Here is a 27,008-nt window from a genome sequence, read left to right on the forward strand (position 1 = left end):
CTAGTCCCTAAACCATAGCCCTCTATACCCCTCTCATCCACGTACCTGTCCAAACTTTTCTTAAACCCCTCTTGTGATAGGAAATAATGGATCTACCAGTAATTCGTCACAAATGCCCCAAAATTTCTAATGACAGAGAGAATTTGGTGATTTATTTGTCTAATTTAAAGCTCAATTTTTACCATACGGTTAAAGGGCGATTACAAAATTCCTTAAATTTGCTACCAGTTATTTGGGGGGAGGTGGAGGACTCTGTTACATTTTGTAGAATACAAATGTATTACACAGGAGTGTCTTTCTTTGCACTTTGAACAGAAACTTTAACCATGTCTACTCAAATAAACAGAGGAAAGAAATGTAATTTCAATTCTGCAATATCTCACCAATTAAAAATTTAAATATTGTTCATCCTTAGTTGATAGCGATGACCTAGAGGGCACTCATGTTGCTGAAATATACTTCTGTTTGCGGAAGCTGCTTCTAGAATCTCAGTCCGGTACAAATTTAGGATCTGAGATTGATTATCTCATGGGTTTGGCATTACCGGTTTTCAACCTGCTGAGTTCCTCCAGCGTGTTGTGAGTGTTGTTTTGACCCCAGCATCTGAAGATTATTTTGTGTTCTGAGGGAGAAAAACCTGCTTGCATTTAACCTATCTATACCTTTCATAATTTTGTACACCTCTAGCAAATCCCCCCACATTCTCCTATCCTGCTAACTTATTCACCCTTTCCCTATAACTCATATATTACTTAGATTTATTAATAACTTATATTTCCAGACAGGCCTTAAAGAACAACACAGGTTTAGAATTCATGTTGAAGAAGTACATTTATTTTCATTTGTATTTCACATGTTGATTTGCACTTAGTTGTCAGCAATGGTGCTATCGATCCAGTCCCTGAGCTCCGTCACGCGGGCATAGACACCAGGAGTGCTGGTGGAGCAATAGCCACTGCCCCAGGAAACGATGCCAACCAAGTTCCAGACATTGTGCTTCTGACAGACAAGTGGGCCGCCAGAGTCACCCTGTAAACAAGTCACAGCCTCAGACTTGGTCTCATTGCCTTTTTGCAACTTAAAAGAGGTTGAAGTACTTTGAAAAGGTTTCATACCATGCAAGATGAGGCACCAGCAGCACCAGCGCAGATCATGATATCGGTGACACTGCTACCCCAGTAGTTCCTGCAGTTCACGTTGGAGAGGAGAGGAAGAGCAGCTTGCTGAAGTTTGTTAGGTCGCTCAGCAGCTGTGGAAACGTTAGATGATACTTCAATCAGTTTTGCTTTATTTTTTTAAGAGTCATATTCCAATGAAAGTTAAAGGGTATATTTTCAGCCACTAGAAACCATTTATAAACCTATTGATTGACTATACCTCTTTCCGGCCTGTCTCCCTTTTCTCAATTCTTGTGCTTCCACTGTATCTATTGCCAGGATAAGGCTTTTCTTTCCAGGACAGGGAGGAGGTGAACAGCGAGGTGTAGCATTTCTGTTGCATGCAGGGATATGTGAGAGAGACTAGTGGGGAGGGCTGAATGGACAAAGGAATCATGGAGGGAGCAGTCCCTATGATACGCGGATAGTGGGGGAGGCGGGGTAATGATGTGTTTGGTGCGAGGATCCCACTGAAGATGTGGAGAGTGGAGGGAAGGTAACGATGTGTTGGCGGTTGGATCCCTTTGCAGACGGCGGAAGTTGTGGAGAATGATGCGTTGGGTGCAGTGGCTCATGAGGTGACAGGTCAGGACAAGAGGAACTCTATCCCTGTTCAGGTGGCAGGAAGATGGGATGGACGTGGATGTCCGGGAAATGGAGGAGATGCAGGTGAGGAAGAGAAACCCCATTCTTTGTCCTTATCCCTGGGACAGATGCGACAGAGGTGAAGGAACTGAGCAAAGGGAATGGCGTTTTTACAGAAGATCGTGTGGAAATAGTATCGTCAAGATGGCCGTGGGAATCAGCAGGTTTATAAAAGTTGTCAGTAGATAGTTTGTCTCCAGAGATGGCGACAGAGAGATCGAGAAAGGGGAGGGAGGTGTCAGAAATGGACCAAGTGAATTTAAGGGTAGGGTGGAAGTTGAAGGCAAAGTTTACGAAATTGATGAGCTCAGCATGAAGGTGTGAAGCAGCGTCTATGCAGTTGTCAATGTAGTGCAGAAAGAGTTGGGGAGTTTGACCAGAGAAGGCTTGGAACATGGACTGCTCTACGCAGCCAATGAAAAGGTAGGCGTAGCTGGGGCCCATACAGGTAACCACGGCTACCTCTAGAGTTTGGAAAAAGAGAGAGGGACCAAAGGAGAAATTGTTAAGGGTGAGGATCAGTTCTGCCAGACAGGAGGGTATTGATGGAGGGGAACAAGTAGGGTCTTTTGGAGGGAAAAAATACAGAGAACTTTAAGGCCTTCTTGATGGGGGATTGAAACGTATAGGGATTGGACATCCACGGTGAAAATGAGGTGGTCAGGGCAGGGAATTGAACATTATTGAGGAGATCAAGAGTATGAGAAGTGTTGCTGTGTTGATCTGGGAAGGGACTGAACCAAGGGGGATATAATGGAGTTGAGGTACGTGGACATGAGTTCAGTGGGGCAGGTTGGCAGGGACAATGGTCTTACTCGTACAGTCACGTTTGTGGATCTTGAGTAGAAGGTAGAAACAAGCATTGCGGGATAAGGGATCTATGAGTTTGGTGGCAGTGAATGGGAGGTCACAAGGTTGATGAGATCAGTGATGGCAACACTGAGGGTCCAGAATATGGTCCTTTTCAAGGAGGTGTCTTGAGAGTTTCCAACTGGCATCAGCAAGGTCGAGGTCAGTCCGCCGCACAGCAATAGCACCCCGTTTGTCTGCAGGTTTGCTGGTAAATATGAAGTGCTATATTTTGGAAAGTCAAATCCAGGTAGGATTTTCACAGTGAATTCCAGGGCACTGGGGAGTGCTGTAGAACAGAGTGCAAGTCACAGGTAGGTGAGGAGGTGAAGAAGGCTTTTGACACACTGGCCTTTATCTCTCAGGCCAATGAGTAGAGAAGTTGGGAAGTCATGTCATGTTGTGGTTGTATTGGACGCTGGTAAGACTGCTCTCGGAATATTGTATTCATTTTTGGTTGCCTTGCTGTAGTAAAGGTGTTGTTAGACCGGAATACATGTAAAAAAGGATGCTGCCAGGATTTGAATAACTGAATTATAGGGAGAAGTTGAAGAGGCTAGGACTTTATTCCTTAGAGCATAGAAGGGATAGGACGTCCGGGTCATCAGGGGAGTGGCGGCATAAGGAAAAAGTCTCTCGACAAAAAAGGTAAACTGCCCCAAAATCGAAATTAGACAAATACTTAATATTGTATAACTATATTAATAAAAGGGGCAAGGATGATGTCTAAGAACAAGATTAAAAAGTCCGCTCCTGAAGGCTGATAAACACAAAGAGACGCAGCAAGGCGACGGGCCTAGCTCCCCCACGGCAAGCCAGGACGGAGATAATGAAGAGGAAGGGGACCGCCCCTGTCTGCCAATGGAAAGGGAGTATTTTTCTGCTGCTCTTAGTTTTCTTTCTTTCCCCCTAGTTTAAGCTTTGAATTTAAAATTTTTACTTGTTGATTCTTGAGGGGGATCAATATGTCTATGTCTACAAGAAGTGGGAAGAATTTACCTGAACCTAGTGATAAAGGTAATGGGAAAGGAAAGGTGCAAAAGGAAAGATCTGATGAAATGCCATCGTGGGCTGAAGATATTGTTCCGACACTAAATTCAATTAAGGATCAGAATGGATCAATTAAGGACCAACTGGAAAAGAATAGTAATGAAATGAAGTCATTTCTGTGAAAACTTAAAGACCTGGAAACTCAAGTTATTTCACACAAAGAGGAATTGAAGATAACTAAGCAAAAGCTGTCTGAAGCTACAACTCGTTTGGAAAGGTATCAAAATAAAATTATAGACCTGGAAACTAGGTCTCGACAAAGGAATATAAGAATTGTTGGGTTGCAAGAAGGAGCTGAAGATGGAGATCTAATGGCTTACTTTGGTAAGCTTTTCCACACTTTATTTCCTACCATTCTATCAAAGCCGCCTGCTATAGAAAGGACACACAGAGTGTTTATCTCGAAATCGAAGGACTCTAGCAAACCAAGATCTGTTCTGGTTTGCTTTCATCACTTTAAAATTAAAGATCAAATAATACGACAGGCAAGAAAACAGAGAGTTTTTAGATTTATGGAATCTGAGCTCCGCTTCTACGAAGACTATCCAAGAGAGATAATGGAACAAAGATCAAAATTTGCCCTGGTAATGAAACAAGCATATGATAAGAATCTTTTCCCATCTTTCAGGTATCCGACAAGACTTAAAATTTTCCCTCCTAATTCTCCTCCTCGTACTTTTTTTGATCCAAAAGCTGCGCTGGATTTTGTTCAGGCTTTGCCTGCCACTGTCACTGACGCTGCTGTTGAATGATCCATCTGAAAGGCTGTTTGGCTATTTGTGTATTATTCGCATTTTGGAAAGAAGATTTATGATGGCCACTTGTATATTTCATCGAGAGACTAATTAAAGAACACGGGGAGATGTTTTTTATTGCATATTATTGGTTTTCCTTAGGAAAGATTTATGGTTTAAGTATCTCTGCTCAAATGATCTCTGGACATTTTATGACTGAGGGAAGAAGATAAGGTGATTTGTTCCTTTAATTTAATACTTCGTAGCTAATTGGTAGTTTTTCCTATTAATAGGGCTTTTTATATATTTTTCTGTTCTATAATAACATTTTATAATTGAATTTAAAGCTTTTTTAGGGAATTAATATTAAACTTAAACATGGTACTGGTTTTTCTCTCTAAGAGATAACATTATTTTGGTTCTTTCTTGTTTATCGGTTGATGGAATGTAAGTACCTTCTTTGCTGAGACTTTATTGTCTTTTTCACAAGGTCACTCTACTTTTTTACTAACTGGGAGGAGGGAAAGAAAACACAGACAGAGCAGTCAGCAGCTTTGAATTCTATCGTAGATTGCTTGCCTTTTTCGGGTTTCCGGGTGTGGGTGGGTGGGTTTAGAGTTCGTTTTTTCCCATTGGGTGGTTCCGGAGCATGCGTGTTTTTTATTTGGTTGTATTCTTCATCGCCGCCATCTTTGATCATCCTGCATTGGTATGTGCTTTGTGCATGTATAAAGTAGAATGAAATTATAGTATGCTGTTCAAACGGATTAATATAATAAGTTGGAATGTACGTGGTTGGAATCATCCTATAAAACGAAAGATGACTTTTAAAATTATTAAACGATTCCAACCTGATATAATTTTTGCTCAAGAGACACATATCAGGGCGGGAGATCAAAATAGATTTTTTAGATGGTGGAATGGTTTGCAATTCCACTCTACTTCTCAGAGTAAAACAAAAGGCGTGTCTATTTTCATTAAACCTAATATATTTATTCAAGAGGATATTGAATCAGATTCTAATGGTAGATTTTTAATTGTTAAAGGAACAATCTGCAACAGAAAAGTTGTTTTAGTTAATTTGTATGGTCCTAACTTAGATGATCCTTCTTTTTTTAAAAAGGTATTTGCTTTACTGCCTGACTTAAATAAATATATGCTCATAATGGGTGGGGATTTTAACTGCTGTTTAACTCCTATGATTGATAAGAGCTCAACCAATCAGCGACTTCCACATCGATCCGCGTCATTTATTAATTCCTTTTTGATTGATTTTGGGTTGATTGATTTGTGGAGGTATCTTTATCCTGACAATAGAGAATATTCTTTCTTCTCACACGTTTATAAAAAATATTCGAGGATCAATTATATTATAATCGATCCCCGCTTCTTGCCTAGTGTTAAAACCTGCGAATATGACGCTATTGCTATATCTGATCATGCGCCTCTGAGTTTGTCTTTTGAATTTGATGATGTCACTCTTGCCCACCCACCTTGGTGCATGTCTCAGACATTATTGCAAAACTCTGACTTTGTCAGTTTCATTGAAACCCAGATAAAAGAATTTTTTCTTTTTAATGATATAGGGAGTATGTCTAAATTAATTATATGGGATACATTTAAAGCATTTTTACACGGTCAGATTATTTCTTATTCAGCTAAACTTAAAAAACAAACTAGAGCAGAATTAGATAGAATTTCAAAACAAATTAAAGATTTAGATAATATTTATGCAATTTCCCCCAATACTGATTTATTTAAACAAAGGGTGGAACTTCAATCACAATATAACCTGTTATTAACTCATCCCATTGAAGGTTAAAGATTAAACATTGCTTAAGTTAAAGAGCCAATTTTATATGTCTGGAGATAAAAATAATAAACTGCTTGCATCTCAATTAAAAATGGCTGCAGCCAAAAGGCAAATCATGAAAATTCATAGGAAAGATGGTACCTTAGCTCAGGAATATGAGGAAGTTAATAAGATCTTTCAAGACTTTTATGCTGAGCTATATAAATCTCAATGTCCGTTAGATTCCTCTAAAATGAATGCTTTTTTACGAAAGATTGTTTTTCCTAAAATCTCAGCTGAGGATCAAAAGATTCTCGATGCTCAAATTACTGAAGCAGAAATTCATAAAGCTATTTTTTCAATGCAATCTGGTAAGTCCCCAGGACTTGATGGCTATCCTGTAGAATTTTATAAAAAATTTGGAAAGTTGCTCTCTCCGTATATGTTGGAAATGTTTAAGGATTCTTTTGTGAAAGGTGACTTACTCTCTACTTTTTATGAGGCCTCTATTTCTTTAATTCTTAAAAAAGATAAAGATCCTACTGACTGTGCTTCATATAGACCTATTTCATTACTGAATGTTGACGCTAAGATTTTGTCAAAGATAATGGCCGATCGGTTGGAGAGTATTTTGGGTAAAATTATTTGTAAAGATCAAACAGGCTTTATAAAGGGTCGCTATTCCTTTTCAAATGTTCGGAGACTACTTAACATTATATATTCATCCTCTTCTAAAATTCCACAATGTGTTGTATCTTTGGATGCTGATAAAGTGTTCGACCGAGTCGAATGGAAATATTTATTCAATGTTTTAGAGAAATTTGGCTTTGGTGTTAATTTCAATAATTGGATTAAAATGATATATAAAGCCCCTATTGCTACTGTTGTCACTAACAATTGTTGGTCTCCTTTTTTTCAGTTTTCACGGGGGACAAGGCAAGGCTGTCCATTAAGTCCTTTGTTGTTTAATTTAATATTAGAACCCCTTGCTATTGCTCTTCGTGAGGCTAAAAATATCCATGGGATGTTTGTGAATGAGACCATGCATAAGGTCTCTCTTTATGCTGATGATTTATTGGTTTATATATCTAACCCTGACGAATCCATTCCTGTCCTGCTAAAATTATTTAATGAATTCGGAGGTTTTTCAGGATATAAAATTAATTTTAGTAAAAGTGAATTGTTTCCTTTAAATGATTCTGTTTCTATATATGATAATACCCCTTTAAAAGTTTCAGACTCTTTTAGATATTTAGTTACTATAATTACTAAAAAATATAAGGATATTTATAAAGCTAATTTTGTTCCCTTAGTAGACTCTATGAAGTATTTATTTAGTAGATGGAGTCCACTTACATTTTCACTTGTTGGTCGTATTCATATAGTTAAAATAATGATTCTACTGACATTTTTATATTTATTTCAGAATATTCCTGTTTTTTTGACTAGGAAGTTTTTTGATCAGATTGATTCTATTATTTTATCTTTTATTTGGAATAATAAAAGACCAAGAATTAGTAAATGTCATTTACAAAAATTGAAAAAGGATGGAGGTCTTGCTTTGCCTAATTTTAGAATGTATTATTGGGCTGTTAATCTGCGATATATGTCTTTTTGGTTATATTGGGTTGATAAGAGTGATCGGCCAATTTGGGTAGACCTGGAACTAAAAGTTGTAAAACAGTTTTATTTAACCTTGTTAATGGGGGCTCCTTTACCTATGCAATTAGGTAAAGTTGTTAATTTAAACCTATATCCTGTGATTAAGTATTCTTTACAAATTTGGCTCCAGTTCCGCAATTTTTTTAATCTTAAAAAATTTAAATTTTGTAGTTTAATTTACTTTTTTAAGCCTTCTTTGAGTGATCCAATTTTTCTACTTTGGAAAAATAAAGATACTAATTTTTTTTGGACTTATTTAAAGAGGACAGATTATTGTCTTTTGAACAATTAATTGATAAATATTCTCTTTCATACTCACACTTTCTGCAATACCTTCAAGTTAGATATTTTTTACAAAAATATTTAAGTAATTTCCCTTACATATTGGAGGCTGACCTGTTAGATACTATTATGAGTATGAATCCTTTGATTATGGGTTCTATTGGAAGAATTTATAATTTACTATTACAATGGGATAAACATCCTTTGTCTAAGATTAAACAGGATTGGGAAAAGGAACTTAATTTGACTTTTATGACGGAGGATTGGATGCCGATATTGAAGTTGGTTAACTCTTCTTCAATTTGTGCTAGCCATTCATTGATTCAATTTAAAATTGTACATCGTTATCATTTGACAAAGGAGAGATTTTCTAAAATCTTTCCCAATGTTGATAGTCATTGTGATAGATGTAAAACTGAGATAGCTACACTGACACATATGTTTTGGTCTTGTTCTATATTGGAACATATCTGGAAGTCGGTTTTATCAACAATTTCTAAAGCACTTAAAAATAATAAATTAATAAATTAACAACCTAGTAAATTAACTGTGCTTTTTGGAATAGTTCCTCAAAATATTCATGGTATTTCTGTGTCTGACCAACATGTTATTGCATTTGTTACATTGATAGCTAGGAGGGCCATTTTGTTGACGCGGAAGGATACATCAGCTCCCACTTTGTCACAATGGTTCTCTCAAGTGATGCTACGTCTTAGTTTGGAGAAAATTAGAAGTCGAACCTTTGAGCCTTCATTTGATCTTGAGAAAAGATGGGGCTCATTTGTTCATTATTATCATTTGAGTTAATTGATATCATTTTTCCACGATCTAATTGTAAATTTTTTTAGTATATTTTCTTTTCTTGCTGGCGGTTTGATGTTTATTTTTAGAAGCTTTTTGTATGACGCATGGCTCCGGGGTTGTACAACTAATAGGTTCTCTTTTTTTTTCTCACTTTTCTGCTCAGTAGGTTTTTTTTTTGTTATCACAAAATTTTGTTTTCAATCTTTAAGATGATGGTTTTTTTTGAGACATTGTAAGTGTTGTTACTTCGATGTACTCGTGTTATATTTCCTATATATATAATAAAAAGATTTGAAAAGAAAGAAAGAATGAAGAGGAATCGTTGAATCTGTCTTTGATTCTCAGAGAGATTCACGAGTTCTGACAAGATAACAACAAACAGCTGGAAGATATTAAAGGAGAAATAGGAAAAACTAATCTGAGGATAGATGAAGCCAAAGTGAGGATTGTAGGAATTAATGAGATGCTGCAAAACGCAGAGGAAGTGATAGCAGAAATGCTGAAGCTACAAGACCAGCTCCAGTGGAAGCTAATAGACCAAGAAGGCCGCTCAAGAAGGGAAAATGTGAGGAGCTATGGAGTTCCCGAAGGAACTGAAGGTAAACCCGGATTGATGGTTCCCTTCGTGGAGAAGCTGCTTAGAGAGAACCTTGATATACCGGCTACAAAAGACCTACAGATAGAAAGAGCTCACCGCACGTTGGCACCACAGCCCTCGGCAGGCGCCCAGCCCAGATCGATTCTGATCAGATTTCTCAGTTACAGAAGGAAGGAAGAGGTGCTTAAACAGGCATGACAAAAGAAAGGTTTCATGTGGAGCAACTGTAAAATCAGTTTAGACCACGATTACGCTCCCAGGATCCTTGCCAGATGGAAGGAATAAACGGAAACATGGAGGGTCCTGAAGGAAAACAACATCAGATTCCAGACCCTGTATCCAGCTCGGCTGAGAGTCTTTTACGACGAAGGGACAAAAACTTACGCTACAGTGGAGGAGGCAACGTTGGACCTGGCGGACTGGGGACTACCTATTAAAGTTATCACCCAACCGGAGTCGCTACTGGAAAGGATTCGGCAGAAGTCGTGGCAGTTAGTGGGGCGAGGACGCTCCACTCGAACCAGAGTGTCAAACTACAAGGAAAAGCTGCAAATATTCAGACGCGAATGTACAGAGAATACAGACTAGTTAAGAGAAATGACTGAAAAGAGTAAATCGGACTTAAAGGTAAAATGAAAGCTGGTAACTGAAAATAAACTAGACGGAATAACTTGAATGATAGCAATATGGTTGAGACATAAATAGGAGAAAATTCTCTATGATTACTCAAACTGCGGAGAGCCCTCTAACACAGGGTGAAGATAGAGGTTATCCCTCTGAACTGAGGCGGGTCGGTGCTCAGGCCTCACTGTTGGAAGTCGGGGAAAATTTTCAAATGTTATACGTTCAAAAATGTCTAGGGTGTGGTTATATGTTTTGGTTCACTGTTGAGAAGGGATTGCTTACTGTTTGGTTAGAAAAGGAGAGTGTTTTTTTTCTTCTAGAGAAAAATGCAAATTGAACTGGTGAAAATAATTTCCTATAATGTTAATGGGGTTTTGAATACAATTAAAAGAAATAAGATTATGTCTAAATTGAAAAAAGAGAGGGCACAAATAGCTTTCCTCCAGGAAACACATATGAGCCAATCCAAACATGAAAAATTAAAAAGAATGGGCTCTAAGTATGTATTTTATTCATCATATAAATTGAGCCACAAAAGAGGGGTAGCTACTTTAATATCAAGTACTCTTAATTATTAACATATTTGAGAGACTAAAGACAAAGATGGACGATTTATAAAAATCACAGGAAGAATAGAAGGTACAGAAATAACATTGCTGAATGTTTATGCTCCTCCAGGTAGTGAATGGTCATTTTATAGACACATTTTTGACCTAATGGTCAGTTCTCAAGGGGTAGTAATCTGTGGAGGGGATTTTAATATTAGGTTAAATCCTGCATTAGATTCTTCAAGAATAGTTACTCAGAATAAACCTTTGACTTGGAAAATGAATTTATTGATGGAGGAGTTGGGAATTAAGGATGTGTGGAGGGAATTACACCCCGCTAGTAAAGATTTTACAGATTACTCTTTCCCTCATTCAGCCTATTCAAGGATAGACTATTTCTTTATCTTAAATACAGATAGACACAGGATAAAAAACTGTAATATTGCAACAATTGATCTGTCAGATCATAGCCCAGTCTCTATGTCTCAAATCCTGGAAAGGAAAATGAGGAAAACACTATGGAGGTTAAATTCACATATACTCAATAACCTGAAAGTAATGGAGAGATTAAGGGGAGAAATCAAAGAATACCTAGATCTTAATGACACAGGAGAAACATCACCAGTGATTTTATGGGATACATTGAAAGCTGCACTGAGAGGGAAAATTATTTCCATTACCACTCACATGAAAAAAATCAATGCACAAAAATTAGCAGACCTTCAAGGAAAATTAAAGCAACTTCAAGTTGTAGATAGCAACAAAAGTAATTCTAATTTAAAACAGGAAATTAAGAAATTGCAAAGTGAAATTGATGATATTTATACATTGGAAACTCAAAGAAATTTTCTTTACCTGAGACAAAAGAATTATGAAGTAGGAGGTAAATCAGCTAGATTATTCGCATATGAGTTATGTAAACAACAAGCAGACAATACAATTCATAAAATAAAGAATCCAAAGACAAAGCTTGTGGAGAGTACAATAGGGAAAATTCAAGAGAGTTTTGAAACATATTATCGAGAGCTGTACTCCCTACCCCGGGCCTCCAATGAGCCCTATATAGACACTTTATTGAATTCTTTAGATCTATCCAAACTTACAGATTTACAAAATCAATGCCTATTAGAACCAGTAACTGCCAAAGAACTGAATGTGGCCATCTCTAGATTAAAGGCTGGAAAGTCTCCAGGTTCTGATAGGTTTACCTCAGAGTGCTACAAATTGCTGAAGTCACAGTTAGCCCCATTACTACTTAACATCTTTAATTGGATCTTGCAGAGAAGAGAAACTCCACCTTCCTGGAGAGAAGTAACTATTTCAGTTATTCCTAAAGAAGGTAAAGATAAACTAGAATGTGGTAATTATCTGCCAGTTAATGTTCTTAATTTAGATTACAAATTATTTACATCTATATTACCGCACAGATTGGAAAAGCTTTTACCTGGCCTAATCCACTTAGACCAGACTGGATTTATTCAACAAAGACAAACACAGGACAACATAAGGAGAACTCTACACATACTAGAACAGGTTACTAAGAACAGGACAGAGACAATGGTAGTGGGATTAGATGCTGAGAAAGCTTTTGATTCGGTTAGTTGGGCATTCTTATACACAGTGTTAGGAAGATTGGGCTTTCAAGAAAAGTTTATTAAAGTAATCCAGACTTTACATGGCAGCCCTACAGTTCGAATTAAAATAAATGGGAACTCTCTGACTCCTTTATTTTAGAGAGAGGCACTAGACAGGGATGCCCAATTTCTCCTCTCCTTTTTGCGCTATACATTGAACCGTTTGCCCAACTAATAAGACAGAGCGAAATTGTAAAAGGTATCAAGGTGGCAGGGATTGAACAGAAAGTGGCGTTATTCGCAGATGATGTTTTGGTCTATCTGAGTGAACCAGAAAAATCATTTATAGGATTGTTTACACTGTTGGATGACTTTGGGAAAATATCAGGTTATAAAATAAATGCAAAGAAAACGCAAGTTATGTCCCTAAATTATACACCATCCAAAAAACTGCAGGACACATATGATCTTAAGTGGGAAGCTAAATCATTAAAATATTTAGGAATAACCCTGTCGAAGGTTCTTTCAACACTGTCACAGGTAAATTACGGGCCATTAATTTCAGAGATAAAAGCAGATATGCATAGATGGAATCTTATCCCCTTTTTGAGTTTAAATTCAAGGATAAATACCATAAAAATGAATATTCTCCCTCGGTTACGCTATCTTTTCCGGACTTTACCTGCGGAGGTGGATGATAATCAATTCAGGGAATGGGACAAATGGATTTCCCGCTTTATCTGGCAAGGAAAGAAACCTAGAATTCGATATAACACCTTATAGTTAGGGAAGGAAGGAGGAGGTATGGTTCTTCCTTGCCTGAGAAATTATTTTTATGCCTCACAGATAACCCCTCTGTTATATTGGTGTAATAGGGAATATAAGGCTAGATGGAAGGAAATAGAATTTGGATTGATTGACAGTTTTCCTCTACAGGCCTCAATAGCTGACAAAGGATTGATGGCCCAATTGGAAACGTTTAACAACAGCTGGATAAATCTTACATTAAGAGTATGGCAGAAGGTGGTTAATTCATGTGGAATCAATAACATGTTTAAACTTTTCAGATGGTGTGCATATGATACCAAATTCCTTCCCAACAGAGGAGATAAAAGATTTGAACTAAGAATAAAGAAAGGTCTTACAACCTACCTCTCATTTATACATAAAAGAGTATTACAAAGTTTCCAATTCCTACAGGACAAACATGGCCTAGAACACAATGACTTTTTTAGGTACCTTCAAGTACGACACTATGTTAACCAGAGTTGTAGATATACAGACTTATCAACAGTAGAATCAGAATTTTTCAAGATTCTGAATTCGGCTTACAGTTCAATACCAAATAAATCAGTTTCTCGATTATACACTGCACTCTCCCATGCTAAAAATGTAAACACATTGTATATTAAAGAGAAGTGGGAGAAAGAAGCGGGGTTGGTACTTTCAGAGGAGGCTTGGGGAAAAATATGCAGCTTTCAGTGGTCTTTGACTAACTCTTTGACTTGGAGAGAGCATTGTTGGAAAAATATTATAGAAACATAGAAACATAGAAAATAGGTGCAGGAGTAGGCCATTCGGCCCTTCGAGCCTGCACCATCATTTATTATGATCATGGCTGATCATCCAACTCAGAACCCCGCCACAGCCTTCCCTCCATACCCCCTGATCCCTGTAGCCACAAGGGCCATATCTAACTCCCTCTTAAATATAGCCAATGAACTGGCCTCAACTGTTTCCTGTGGCAGAGAATTCCACAGATTCACCACTCTCTGTGTGAAGAAGTTTTTCCTAATCTCGGTCCTAAAAGGCTTCCCCTTTATCCTCAAACTGTGGCCCCTCGTTCTGGACTTCCCCAACATCGGGAACAATCTTCCTGCATCTAGCCTGTCCAATCCCTTTAGGATTTTATACGTTTCAATCAGATCCCCCCTCAATCTTCTAAATTCCAACGAGTACAAGCCCAGTTCATCCAGTCTTTCTTCATATGAAAGTCCTGCCATCCCAGGAATCAATCTGGTGAACCTTCTTTTTACTCCCTCTATGGAAAGGATGTCTTTCCTCAGATTAGGCGACCAAAACTGCACACAATACTCCAGGTGTGGTCTCACCAAGGCCTTGTACAACTGCAGTAGTACCTCCCTGCTCCTGTACTCGAATCCTCTCGCTATAAATGCCAGCATACCATTCGCCTTTTTCACCGCCTGCTGTACCTGCATGCCCACTTTCAATGACTGGTGTATAATGACACTCAGGTCTCGTTGCACCTCCCCTTTTCCTAATCGGCCACCATTCAGATAATAATCTGTTTTCCTATTTTTGCCACCAAAGTGGATAACTTCACATTTATCCACATTAAATTGCATCTGCCATGAATTTGCCCACACACCTAACCTATCCAAGTCACCCTGCATCCTCTTAGCATCCTCCTCACAGCTAACACTGCCACCCAGCTTCGTGTCATCCGCAAACTTGGAGATGCTGCATTTAATTCCCTCATCCAAGTCATTAATATATATTGTAAACAACTGGGGTCCCAGCACTGAGCCTTGCGATACCCCACTAGTCACCGCCTGCCATTCTGAAAAGGTCCCGTTTATTCCCACTCTTTGCTTCCTGTCTGCTAACCAATTCTCCACCCACACCAATACCTTACCCCCAATGCCGTGTGCTTTAAGTTTGCACACTATTCTCCTGTGTGGGACCTTGTCAAAAGCCTTTTGAAAATCCAAATATACCACATCCACTGGTTCTCCCCTATCCACTCTACTAGTTACATCCTCAAGAAATTCTGTGAGATTCATCAGACATGATTTTCCTTTCACAAATCCATGCTGACTTTGTCCGATCATTTCACCGCTTTCCAAATGTGCTGTTATTACATCCTTGATAACTGACTCCAGCAGTTTCCCCACCACCGACGTTAGGCTAACCGGTCTATAATTCCCCAGTTTCTCTCTCCCTCCTTTTTTAAAAAGTGGAGTTACATTAGCCACCCTCCAATCCTCAGGAACTAGTCCAGAATCTAACGAGTTTTGAAAAATTATCACTAATGCATCCACTATTTCCTGGGCTACTTCCTTAAGCACTCTAGGATGCAGACCATCTGGCCCTGGTGATTTATCTGCCTTCAATCCCTTCAATTTACCTAACACCACTTCCCTACTAACATGTATTTCGCTCAGTTCCTCCATCTCACTGGACCCTCTGTCCCCTACTATTTCTGGAAGATTATTTATGTCCTCCTTAGTGAAGACAGAACCAAAGTAATTATTCAATTGGTCTGCCATGTCCTTGCTCCCCATAATCAATTCACCTGTTTCTGTCTGCAGGGTACTTACATTTGTCTTTACCAGTCTTTTCCTTTTTACATATCTATAAAAGCTTTTACAGTCCGTTTTTATGTTCCCTGCCAGTTTTCTCTCATAATCCTTTTTCCCCGTCCTAATTAAGCCCTTTGTCCTCCTCTGCTGAACTCTGAATTTCTCCCAGTCCTCAGGTGAGCCACTTTCTCTGGCTAATTTGTATGCTTCTTCTTTGGAATTGATACTATCCCTAATTTCTCTTGTCAGCCACAGGTGCACTACCTTCCTTGATTTATTCTTTTGCCAAACTGGGATGAACAATTGTTGTAGTTCATCCATGCAACCTTTAAATGCTTGCCATTGCATATCCACCGTCAATCCTTTAAGTGTCATTTGCCAGTCTATCTTAGCTAATTCACGTCTCATACCTTCAAAGTTACCCCTCTTTAAGTTCAGAACCTTTGTTTCTGAATTAACTATGTCACTCTCCATCTTAATGAAGAATTCCACCATATTATGGTCACTCTTACCCAAGGGGCCTCTCACGACAAGATCACTAATTAATCCTTCCTCATTGCTCAAAACCCAGTCCAGAATAGCCTGCTCTCTAGTTTGTTCCTCGACATGTTGGTTCAAAAAACCATCCAGCATACATTCCAAGAAATCCTCTTCCTCAGCACCCTTACCAATTTGGTTCACCCAATCTACATGTAGATTGAAGTCACCCATTATAACTGCTGTTCCTTTATTGCACACATTTCTAATTTCCTGTTTAATACCATCTCCAACCTCACTACTACTGTTAGGTGGCCTGTACACAACTCCCACCAGCGTCTTCTGCCCCTTAGTGTTACGCAGCTCTACCCATATCAATTCCACATCTTCCCAGCTTATGTCCTTCCTTTCTATTGCGTTAATCTCTTCTTTAACCAGCAACGCCACCCCACCTCCCCTTCCTTCATGTCTATCCCTCCTGAATATTAAATATCCCTGAACGTTGAGCTCCCATCCCTGGTCACCCTGGAGCCATGTCTCTGTGATCCCAACTATATCATAATCATTAATAACAATCTGCACTTTCAATTCATCCACCTTGTTACGAATGCTCCTTGCATTGACACACAAAGCTTTCAGGCGCTCTTTTACAACTCTCTTAGCCCTTATACAATTATGTTGAAAAGTGGCCCTTTTTAATGCTTGCCCTGGATTTGTCGGCCTGCCACTTTTACTTCTCTCCTTAGTACTTTTTGCTTCTACCCTCACTTTACACCCCTCTGTCTCTCTGCACTGGTTCCCATCCCCCTGTTGTGAACTAACCTCCTCTCGCCTAGCCTCTTTAATTTGATTCCCACCCCCCAACCATTCTAGTTTAAAGTCACCTCAGTAGCCCTGCTTAGCTCCCTGCCAGGATATTGGTCCCCCTAGGATTCAAGTGTAACCCGTCCTTTTTGTACAGGTCACGCCTGCACCAAAAGAGGTCCCAATGATCCAAAAACTTGAATCCCTGCCCCCTGCTCCAATCCCTCAGCCACGCATTTATCCTCCACCTCATCGCATTCCTACTCTCACTGTCGCGTGGCACAGGCAGTAATCCCGAGATCACTACCTTTGCGGTCCTTTTTCTCAACTCCCTTCCTAGCTCCCTATATTCTCCTTTCAGGACCTCATCCCTTTTCCTACCTATGTCATTGGTACCTATATGTACCACGACCTCTGGCTCCTCACCCTCCCACTTCAGGATATCTTGGACAGAAATATCCCGGACCCTTGCACCAGGGAGGCAAACTACCATCCAGGTCTCTGGACTGCGTCCACAGAATCGCCTATCTGACCCCCTTACTATCGAGACACCTTGAACTATAAGATACTTCAAGACCCCACATCAGGAAAAATATAACGACACAAACGTGATGTGTTGGAGAAGGTGTGGCTCCAAGGAGTCAAATCATTTCCATATTTTCTGGGATTGCCCTAAATTAAGTTTATATTGGAAAGGTAATCATAGAATATTAGTTAAGGTACTTAAGATCCAGATACCTCTGAACTTTGAGACGCTCTATTTGGGGCATGTATTGTTTCTTGAACAGAAGAAAGATATAAAGTTGCTGCAGGCCCTCTTAGCGGCAAGTAAGAAATCAATCACTAGAAAATGGCTAAATCCAATACCACCTACATTAGAAGATTGGCACGAAATTATCTTGGAAATATTTTAAATGGAAAAGATGGCTTACTCTCTGAGAATTCAAGAAGAAAAATTTTATCAAATTTGGAATAAATGGATTGAATATATAACCCCAATGCGAGCAGACTTTAGATGACTCTCCTAATGATTTATACTGCTCTTCTCATCAACACAGTAATATTGCTAACGTAAACACCCCTAGTCTAAATGTTTACTGTTTTTGTTTTTTTTTCTTTTTTTTTTGGAAATTGGTGAATTAACACAAGTAAAGGAAAAGATTTGGGAAAGGGATAAAAAATGATAAAATTAAGTAAATAAGTACACAGGGATTGGATAATTATGTTTGGGGGTAGGAGCAAACATGAACAAGTTAGGATATAAACACCTACAATGGTAGTTACATAGACTTACATACAAAATTTTGGACCAGAAAGAAATGGTCCAGAAGAGATATATGGAAATTATTATTAATCCACTATTATTACTATTTTTCTTAACAACTAATATCATTACTTAGCCTAATAGAGTAGAATTTCAGCTGCACATAATTATCTATTTAAGTGTCTAATTTCTTTTTATATCATCTTAATGTGTACTGAGGAATGTATAAATAATTATAGATTTATACATATATAAAGAAATGGAAAAGGTTATACATGTGAAAAAAGTTCATGATGCTTGTGAATTCCTTATCCAAATAAAAATAAAATTTTTTTTAAAAAAGAGCATAGAGGACTGAAGATGATCTTATAGAGAGGTATAAAATCATGAGTGGCAAAGATAGGGTGAACGTATTCCATCTTTTTCTCCAGAGTTGGGACATCAAGACCAAGAGGGCATAGGTTTAAGGTGAGAGTGGAAAGATTTCAGAGAAACTTGAAGGACAACCTTTTTTGTTCCGCAAAGGGTGGTATCTATGTAGAATCAGCTACCAGAAGAAGTGTTAAGGCAAATATAATGACAACTTTTAAAAGACAGTTGGACGGGTACATGGATTGGAAAGGATTAGAAAGTTATGACACATGGATTAAAGAGGTTTTAAAGGTTATGGGACCATGGGTTGGAAAGGTTTAGAAGGTTATGGGCCAAACATTGGCAAATGGCACTAGATTGGATGGGGTACCTTAGTCTGCTTGGACCAATTGAGCAGAAAGACCCATTTCCAATCTATATGACACTGTGAACACCCTATCGCTGGATTAGTTGTAGAAGCCCACAATATCCCTCTGATGAACAGAATTATCCTGTTCCTTGACCAGAGAAACTTGTTGCAGCCATGAAGTACTCTTCATAGCATAACCTTCCAGATTGCCAATCATCTTGGGAATCTATCCACTGCTCCCTGTCAGGGTAAGGGTACAAAGGCACAGAGCTCAGAACTGCAACACTATAATTTGTAAAGTTTTGAACTGACATACGGTAAGCACGAGTCCTTCCCCATCCCGTTGTGACACACATCATGCCATCTGGGTAGTTATCAGATACAGCGGCGAGACAGACTGGCGACACATGACTGTTGAACTGAACGGGGGTTGCAAGCTTCACCACAGAAAGATCATAATTAATGGTGGATGGGTTCCACTTGGGGTGTGTAATGACCTGTAACAGAGAGAACATGGATGACGGCTGTGCCTAGTACTCATCTTTTACAGTTGGCACTTGCTTGAGACCGATAACTTCAGACTCTCCTGGATTTCATGTCAATGGAGCTGCACTCATGAATGGGGAATTGCTTCTTCAAAATAGAATTCAAAAGCCCTTCATTAGAAAACAAAGTCAGCAATTTAAAGAAAAATAGATAGACTTACAAGCTGGAAGTGGAAATAAGTGGCTGCATTCTGTGGTTTACCATCACACTGGTGCTGTCGTCTTGTATAAAACATCTTCAGTTTTTCCTTTCTGAATCTGATTAACTTTTCTGAGATAATTAGTTTTTTTTTCAGTTGCCTAGACACTTCGATCAAGCCAGCAGTTCATGTGCTCATTTCTAAACTCTATATGAGCGAAACAGCAATCACCTCAGCACAATAGACAACAATTTCTCATTGCATCTACATCTGTCTCAAATGTTAATGAACTTCTTGCAAACCGCTCGATACCAGGACACAACGGTGGTCAGAAGACAAAAAGAAGATGCAAAAATCATTCAGAAGTGTCAGCAATCAATCCCAAATCATTGACTCAAAATGGCTCTGCTTTGCAACGGATTAAGCAATCGTTGGTAATCTGTTGATACACCAACATTATCTAGGACAAGGAGACAAAGGATGAATCATGTAGAGAAAAGGGTGCAGGTCCAGCTACCAGGCCAGAGAGGTTCAAACGTTACCGTGTGTGCAGTCATAGAGACACTGGCATTCTGGCATACGGCCCAAAGACTGGACCTTATACCGACCCACACATTATCAAATTCCCTGATGGGTTTTACAGGCAACCCTTAGTGAACAGGACACCAGGATCAATGGCCCACTCTATGTCATCACGTGGGACAATATATCTTTCCACCATTCATCTGCAGTGACTGGCTGGTTTCAGGCTTATCCATCCATGTCCGTGAAACTCTTTTCACCGCACTCCCCATTCCTCAACCCTGCTGGGTTTTTCCCTTCCTGCAGATGGCAGGCGTCATTACAACCAAAGGCCGCTGATGGACACTATGATTGAGGATCACCATGCAGACGTCCAGGGCTGGATTTGGCATCCTGGGGGTGCATTGCTAGGGAGCACATTCGATGTGATGTTGTTGAAAACATGAGGTCAAACCGGGGACAAAATAGATCAGAGATGACCATTATTGTACGGCATTTCTGTTAGCAGAGATGAATGATTTTTCTCCCCTAAAGGTGTGGTCAATTTTGTCTTTCACTTTCATGTAACAACAGTTGAGATTCCAGACTGTGTGTGTCGGTTTGCATTCTTGCCTCTCATCCTGTTGATCCTTCAAAGTTCTTACTCAAGATTGGAGTTGTAATCATTGTATTTACAATAATAGACAAAGTGTCCTGATCTCTGGCATTATACATAGTATGCGCCAAGCATCACAATGTGCAACTGACTACACTGATCATGTTATGCCTCTTTGAGAAGGATGGCCAGTGTTTTGCCAGTGATTACCCAGTGATCACTGATATGTGTTAGTGATGTAATGCTGTGTGCTACTGTTTTAATTGAATTATTCACTTTTGCTGCAAATATTTATTGTTTTGATTTGCTGAGTGCAATTTGCAGTGAGAATGAGGAGTTTAGCACAATGGATTAGTCTTTTGCAGCCTGTGTCGACTGTTTAGAGAATGTGGCTACTGTTTTGACCTGTGTGGTTAAGCGACTGAGAAAAACTGTAATAGGGCTAATAGTATGTTCTCTTTTCATTTGATCTAAAATTGCCAGGATACCAAACATTAATGACTTAAGTTAGTTCTCACTTGATATAAGTGAGATAGGAATAAAACTTCAGTTTATTTTGTTGGTTCCAAGCTATAAGTATTCAACAGTCTTGAGACTGACCTCATTTTGTTCTGGCTGTGAGCCTAATGATTCGTCAGCATTGACATTTCCAGAGAGGTCATGTATTCCGACGTGAAATGTCTAATCTGTTTGCTTCATGTTTGTACTTATGACTGATTTTGTCGTTTCACTTACTACACTGCAAGTAAAATTTATTGCTGGAAGGCCCATGTGTCAGGGTATTGGGGCTAGTGCAGAGGAAAATTAATCTGATTAAAACTGGGGCCCCAGTGCCTGACGAAAGTGACGTGTAATAATCTTTTATCATCTTCGTCAGCACCTGAAGTAATTCTTGCTTTTGCTTGTTATCGATATCTAGTGATTCTATTCTTGGTGCTATGAAGTTTATCATGGAGAGGCATATTCATATTGGAGATTGAAACCACTTTCGGTGTTGGACACCCCTTACTAAGATCCTGTGTCCTGTCTGTATGGCATCCATCTCTGCACATCATTTTGGATCCTAACAGTACTGTAGCCCAAATTTGACCTGAATTCAAACAAATTCCTAGTTTTACAGGGAGATGCATACCTTAGCAATGGACATGGACTTCTGGCTGGCTTCAGCTTTTGAGCTTTTGTCATAGGCACCAACAATAGCAAAGTCGTTCGTACTGTATGTGACAAAAGAAAAACAAAAGCAGTGACAGAGTTTGCTTGTTGCAAGATACCAGCAACTCCAAGCTTCATCAGTGGTGGGGGGGTGGGTGGGGGGGGGGTGGAGGGAAAATTGTACTTTCCAGTCAACGATTTCCCAAACTATTCATGCAAGGATCTTCCCTCGTTAGGTCAATGTTCATGCCCACAAGAGCAATTTTTCTTTGCCTCATATATCACTTTGAACAAAAATATCAGTTAAAGCTGCATCATCCCTCAGGAATTAGAGAATGATTCACCAGCACATTTCTTTCTCTCTTTGTAGGTGTTAAGACTTACCTCACTTCACAATGTGCAGCGGTGACAACCCAGTTTTCATTGATCAAGGAACCGCCGCAGAAATGCCAACCAGAATCAGTCTGTTACACGAGGAAAAAGGATGCTCAGTATTACCATAAAAACATCTTAAGCTTTTCTCCACCATACAGAAGTAGTTTTATTGAAATTTGACAGTGACTCTTGTCATGTGTGATGCCAAGCAGAGCTACCGGACGGATAATGCTAATGAGAGAGATATCGGAAGACAATGGAGAAACATTCAAAATGCTAATAAGAGAGAAGAGAGAGATCAACGAGAAAGAAACACAATTCAGATATTGACTTTGAACCTGAACTGTTTGAAGTTTGATGGACAGGTGATACCCCAGCAGGGGGATAAAAAGAGCAGGTTTGCTAAGGCACAACACGCCATGAGACCCAGGAAAGAGCAGTGTGCCGCCAAAAGTTGGTGAGAGTTTGGAGGACCGGTTCATGGGGATTGGTCAGAGGCCCACAGGGGGTAAAGGTACGATCGATGGGAACCTGGGGTGTGTGTCCGCCCTTGCCTGGGTGCCAGGTTCACCACGGAAGAACGATCGTATCCGGAACGGAGCGGTCACAGTCGATGACCACAGTGGGATTAGAAGACATCGAAAGGTCTGCCCGAAACCAACTGCATCTCTCACTCTCTCTCTCTCTCTCTCTCTCTCTCTCTCTCTCCCCCTTCAACGGTACAACAACAGCAATTACTTCGAACTGCACTAAACTGAACTGAACTCTGCTTCATTTAAGACTGATCATTTTACCCCTAGACTGCGATAGAGCTTGGTTGATTCCTATTACCCCAGTTCTGTGTATATGTGTGTATTATCATTGCTAACCTGTAGATATATATCCTTGTGATTAGTGTACTGTATTACTTATTTCTTTAATAAAACTTTATTAGTTCCTAGTAATCACAGACTCCAAAGGGGATTCCATTTCTGATGGTTTGGAAACCCAGCTAAGGGGTACGTAACACTCTCTATTGCAAATTGGGTAAAAGGAAACAAGACTCATAATATAACAAGGAAGTTATCATATGTCATTGGATCATGAATTCAAAGAAATTCGTTGAAGAACAAAATTTTAAAGATGCAATAAATAACTACTGTAAAACTAAACTTCAGTTTTAAATGAAAGATATGATTAGAAATAGGGCTAATATTGTAATACCAAGAACAGTTAAGTGGGATTTAGAAAATGATGTGGAAATCTGAAAAGTTGGGTAAGAATTGCTTAAGGGGAGTTTGAAAAATGAATAAAAGATAATGTAAGGAAGTTTATGGGGGTATAAGATATTTTCCTGGAGAATGTTTAAAGTAAAGAGAGCCTGGAACCAATCTGAGAGGAGAGATGGAGATGAATTGTGCAAGATGAAATGACAGCAAGATATTAAGCACTGGATTATATGATGCAAGTACTAATGGAATAAGAATCTGGATGCTACACAGAGGGATATGTCACTGCAGGAAGGGAGCAGTTCTAAAATGGAATCAAGAAGCTCCATGCAGTCGAAATAATTTGTAAAGGAGGATAATGTAATCTTAGTGTTCAAATTGCCATTTAGCACTGGAGAATTACTAATCAAAAGATAGAGAAAGATAGGCCAAGTAATCATAAACCAACTGGTATGAGGACATTTATGGATCAACTCTGAGAATCTATAATTTCCCACAATTAGTAAGAATTCAGACATACATTAATTAAGAATAACCAGTTTGGATTTGTTAAAGATAAATAGTGATTTTGTAGAGGATTGTAGAAAGTCTATATTACATCAAGGTTTTAAGAAAGTAATTCACGTGAAGCTTGTTAAATAAAAACAGACAAACGTATAATAGGACAGATAAAAAGTTGATTGACAGAAACAAGAGAGAGAGAGAGAGAGAGGGTGAGAAAGAGAGTGTGAGAGAGTGATAGTGAGAGAGAGAGAGGGTGAGAAGGATTGAGAGTGTGTGTGAGAGAGAGAGAGAGAGAGAGAGAGTGAAAGAGAGAGAGAGTGAAAGAGAGTAGACTGGGTGGGACAGAGAGGGAAACTGTGCACCCCAAACAATGGTGCTCAGTTCACTGTCCGACAAATTAAAGAAACTTCAGGGAAACCTCTGTAATATTCAAAATTAGGAAAATGGATAATTTTTTTGAGAGTTGTGGTGACTAAAAGCAAAACGGGATTATTTAAAGAAATGCCACTGGAATGCAAACATATTTACTTTTTAATCTGTGGAACAGGGATGAGCAGAGAAAGCTCTTCATATAACTTCATCTTTTGAGCAAAGAGCTGCAAATATTGCCCATTACTGTGTCTATTAACCAAACAGGATGCAATATAAATACAGAAGTATCTGGCCTTTTGCAGCAATTTCAACAGTTCTAAGGCTTTCGTATTTTTACATGTCCGAGTTGCTAGCTCAATGTTCAACCCAGCACGGATGGAAAGTGTGCAAGAGAGCCGGCTGGATTCGAACTCGGGACCCTTCGCGCTGAAAGCGGGCAATGATGCCACTATGCCACCAGCCGGCGAGTCTAGTGATTAGGTTAGGGTCAAGTCGGGGGTTGCTGGGCAATGTGGCTCGAAGGGCTGGAAGGGCCTATTCCGTGTTGTCTCTCTATAACCATAAGTACTAAATAACAAAAACAAATAACTTACTAGGTAACATTAACTGACCTGCAGGGAAACCTGCCAGGGCCAGGATCCTGGAACAGCCTCTTCACCATTGACAATTCGACTGTAGCCTGACACAACCGGGGTGATGGCTGGAGATCCGCAGCCTGCACCTGGGTGGAGAGAAGCAGTTGTTCTATGTAAATGTTGCCTATTGCATTCAACACAGCACCCTCCGTTCCAATGGTTAAAAGTAGAATTCTAATTTCAAGTGATATTACCATAAGTGACTCCAATGAAAGCGAAGCAGTGGAGAAGCCACAGAAACGCCATGGTGAGCTTATAACATTCTTTAAGAGACTGATGATTGGTTTTATAGGGTCTATTTGCCATGAACTTTACACTTCAAAGTCATGAATAAAAAATGCTCTGTGTGCAAAAGTTAATAACAGCATATGTTGCTTATTCCTTTTCCAAGTAAACAAATATTATACAAGGTTGTGCAAACTCTGGAAAAATGGCAATTATCCTAAACAAATGCAAATAAGGCACATACGGTCTTTGACACATAACTTCTCAGCTCTCTGCATTCTAGCACTTGATCACAATGAGTTGCCGGTAAACACTTGCACAGGTCAATGCAGTTCAGTGGCTGCGTTCCGAGCATCAGTGTCTTCACATTCAGTTGCTCCGATCCACCCCCATTTGTTGATCCAGTAAGAAAAATACAAAGTTTGTTCTGGAAGACCAAATCAGCCGGCCTCAGCCCTAGTAAGTGCTAAACTCTCCGGAGACATACAGTATACAGTCACCTAGCAACACACACAAAATGCTGGAGCATCTCAGTCGGTCAGGCAGCATCTATGGAGGGGAATAAAGAGTCGATCTTTCAGGCTGAGACCCTTCATCAGGATTGGAAAGGGAGGGGGAAGAAGCCAAATGAGAAGGTGGGGAAGGAGTACAAGCTTAATAAAGAGGTACACACTAATTTGCTAGATTATGTTTTAAAATTTAAAGAAAGATTATATAAAGCTTGTAGCTTGGCATAGGAACATTTGAAGTTGGCTCAAGTGAAGATGAAGACCTGGTATGATAAGGAAGCTAGAATGAGGTTATTTAAACCTGGAGATAAGGTGCTGGTTCTTTTCCCACTGCAAAGGAACCAATTACAAGCTAAATTTCATGGTCCTTATGAAATTAAATCTAAAGTAAATGATGTGGATTATGTGATAAAAACCCCAGATCAAAGAAAGACAACACAGCTGTGTCATATAAATATGATAAAACCATATTATGAGAGAGAAGCTTCTACTATGACTGATGTGATCAATAATGAGTTTGATCTTTCTAAAAACTTAATGGATGATTCATCTGAAACTCATTTTAAACCCAACATTATTTCAGCCAGGTTACCAAATTCAAAAATTCTAGAAAATATTGATGAAAAATTATCTCATTTACAGCCAGAGCAGAGAGAGAGAGAAGATAAAAGAGTTAATTTTTAAATATAGAGATTTATTTCCAAATGTTCCTAGAAGAACCACCGTAGCTACGCGTGATGTAGATGTTGGAGATGCAAAACCCATAAAACAACATCCGTATCGAATGAACAGGGAAAACTCTGAACTTACCAAACAAGAAATTAAGTGTATGTCAGAGAATGATATTATTAGACATTCTAATTCGGATTGGAGTTCACCGTGTGTTATGGTGCCTAAGCCAGACAATAGTGTTAGGTTTTGTACAGATTACAGGAAGGTGAATGCTGTGACAAAAGCTGATGCATATCCAATCCCTAGGGTAGATGATTGTGCGGATAAAGTTGGACAAGCCAAATTCCTTACAAAGATTGATTTGTTGAAAGTTTATTGGTGTGTTCCATTGACGGATAGAGGTAGAGAGATTTCAGCATTTGTAACCCCATCTAGGTTATATGAATGTAATGTTCTTCCATTTAGGATGAAGAATGCACCAGGTACTTTTCTGAGAATGACTAATAGTGTAATTCATGGATTAAAAGATACAGATGCCTGTATTGATGATTTAGTTAGAGGAAATAATACGTGGAAAGCACACATTACTGCAGTGGAGAAACTATTGGATAGACTTTCAAAAGCCAACTTAACTATTAACTTAGCT

General features: G+C 39.1%; 1 protein-coding gene across 1 annotated transcript; it reads right to left on the bottom strand.

The window, feature by feature from the left end:
• Positions 1–867: 867 nt before the first annotated feature.
• LOC134356467 (chymotrypsinogen 2-like) lies at positions 868–25,202 on the bottom strand. Its single transcript, XM_063067424.1, has 7 exons — positions 25,151–25,202; positions 24,933–25,036; positions 22,247–22,326; positions 21,843–21,924; positions 19,225–19,405; positions 1,116–1,249; positions 868–1,029 (listed from the first exon to the last, which is right to left on the bottom strand). Exons 1-7 carry the CDS (start codon positions 25,200–25,202, stop codon positions 868–870), a joined length of 795 nt encoding a protein of 264 aa, XP_062923494.1.
• Positions 25,203–27,008: the final 1,806 nt, after the last annotated feature.

This window comes from Mobula hypostoma, chromosome 14 (genome assembly GCF_963921235.1).
Source record: "Mobula hypostoma chromosome 14, sMobHyp1.1, whole genome shotgun sequence".
Lineage (NCBI taxonomy): Eukaryota > Metazoa > Chordata > Chondrichthyes > Myliobatiformes > Myliobatidae > Mobula > Mobula hypostoma.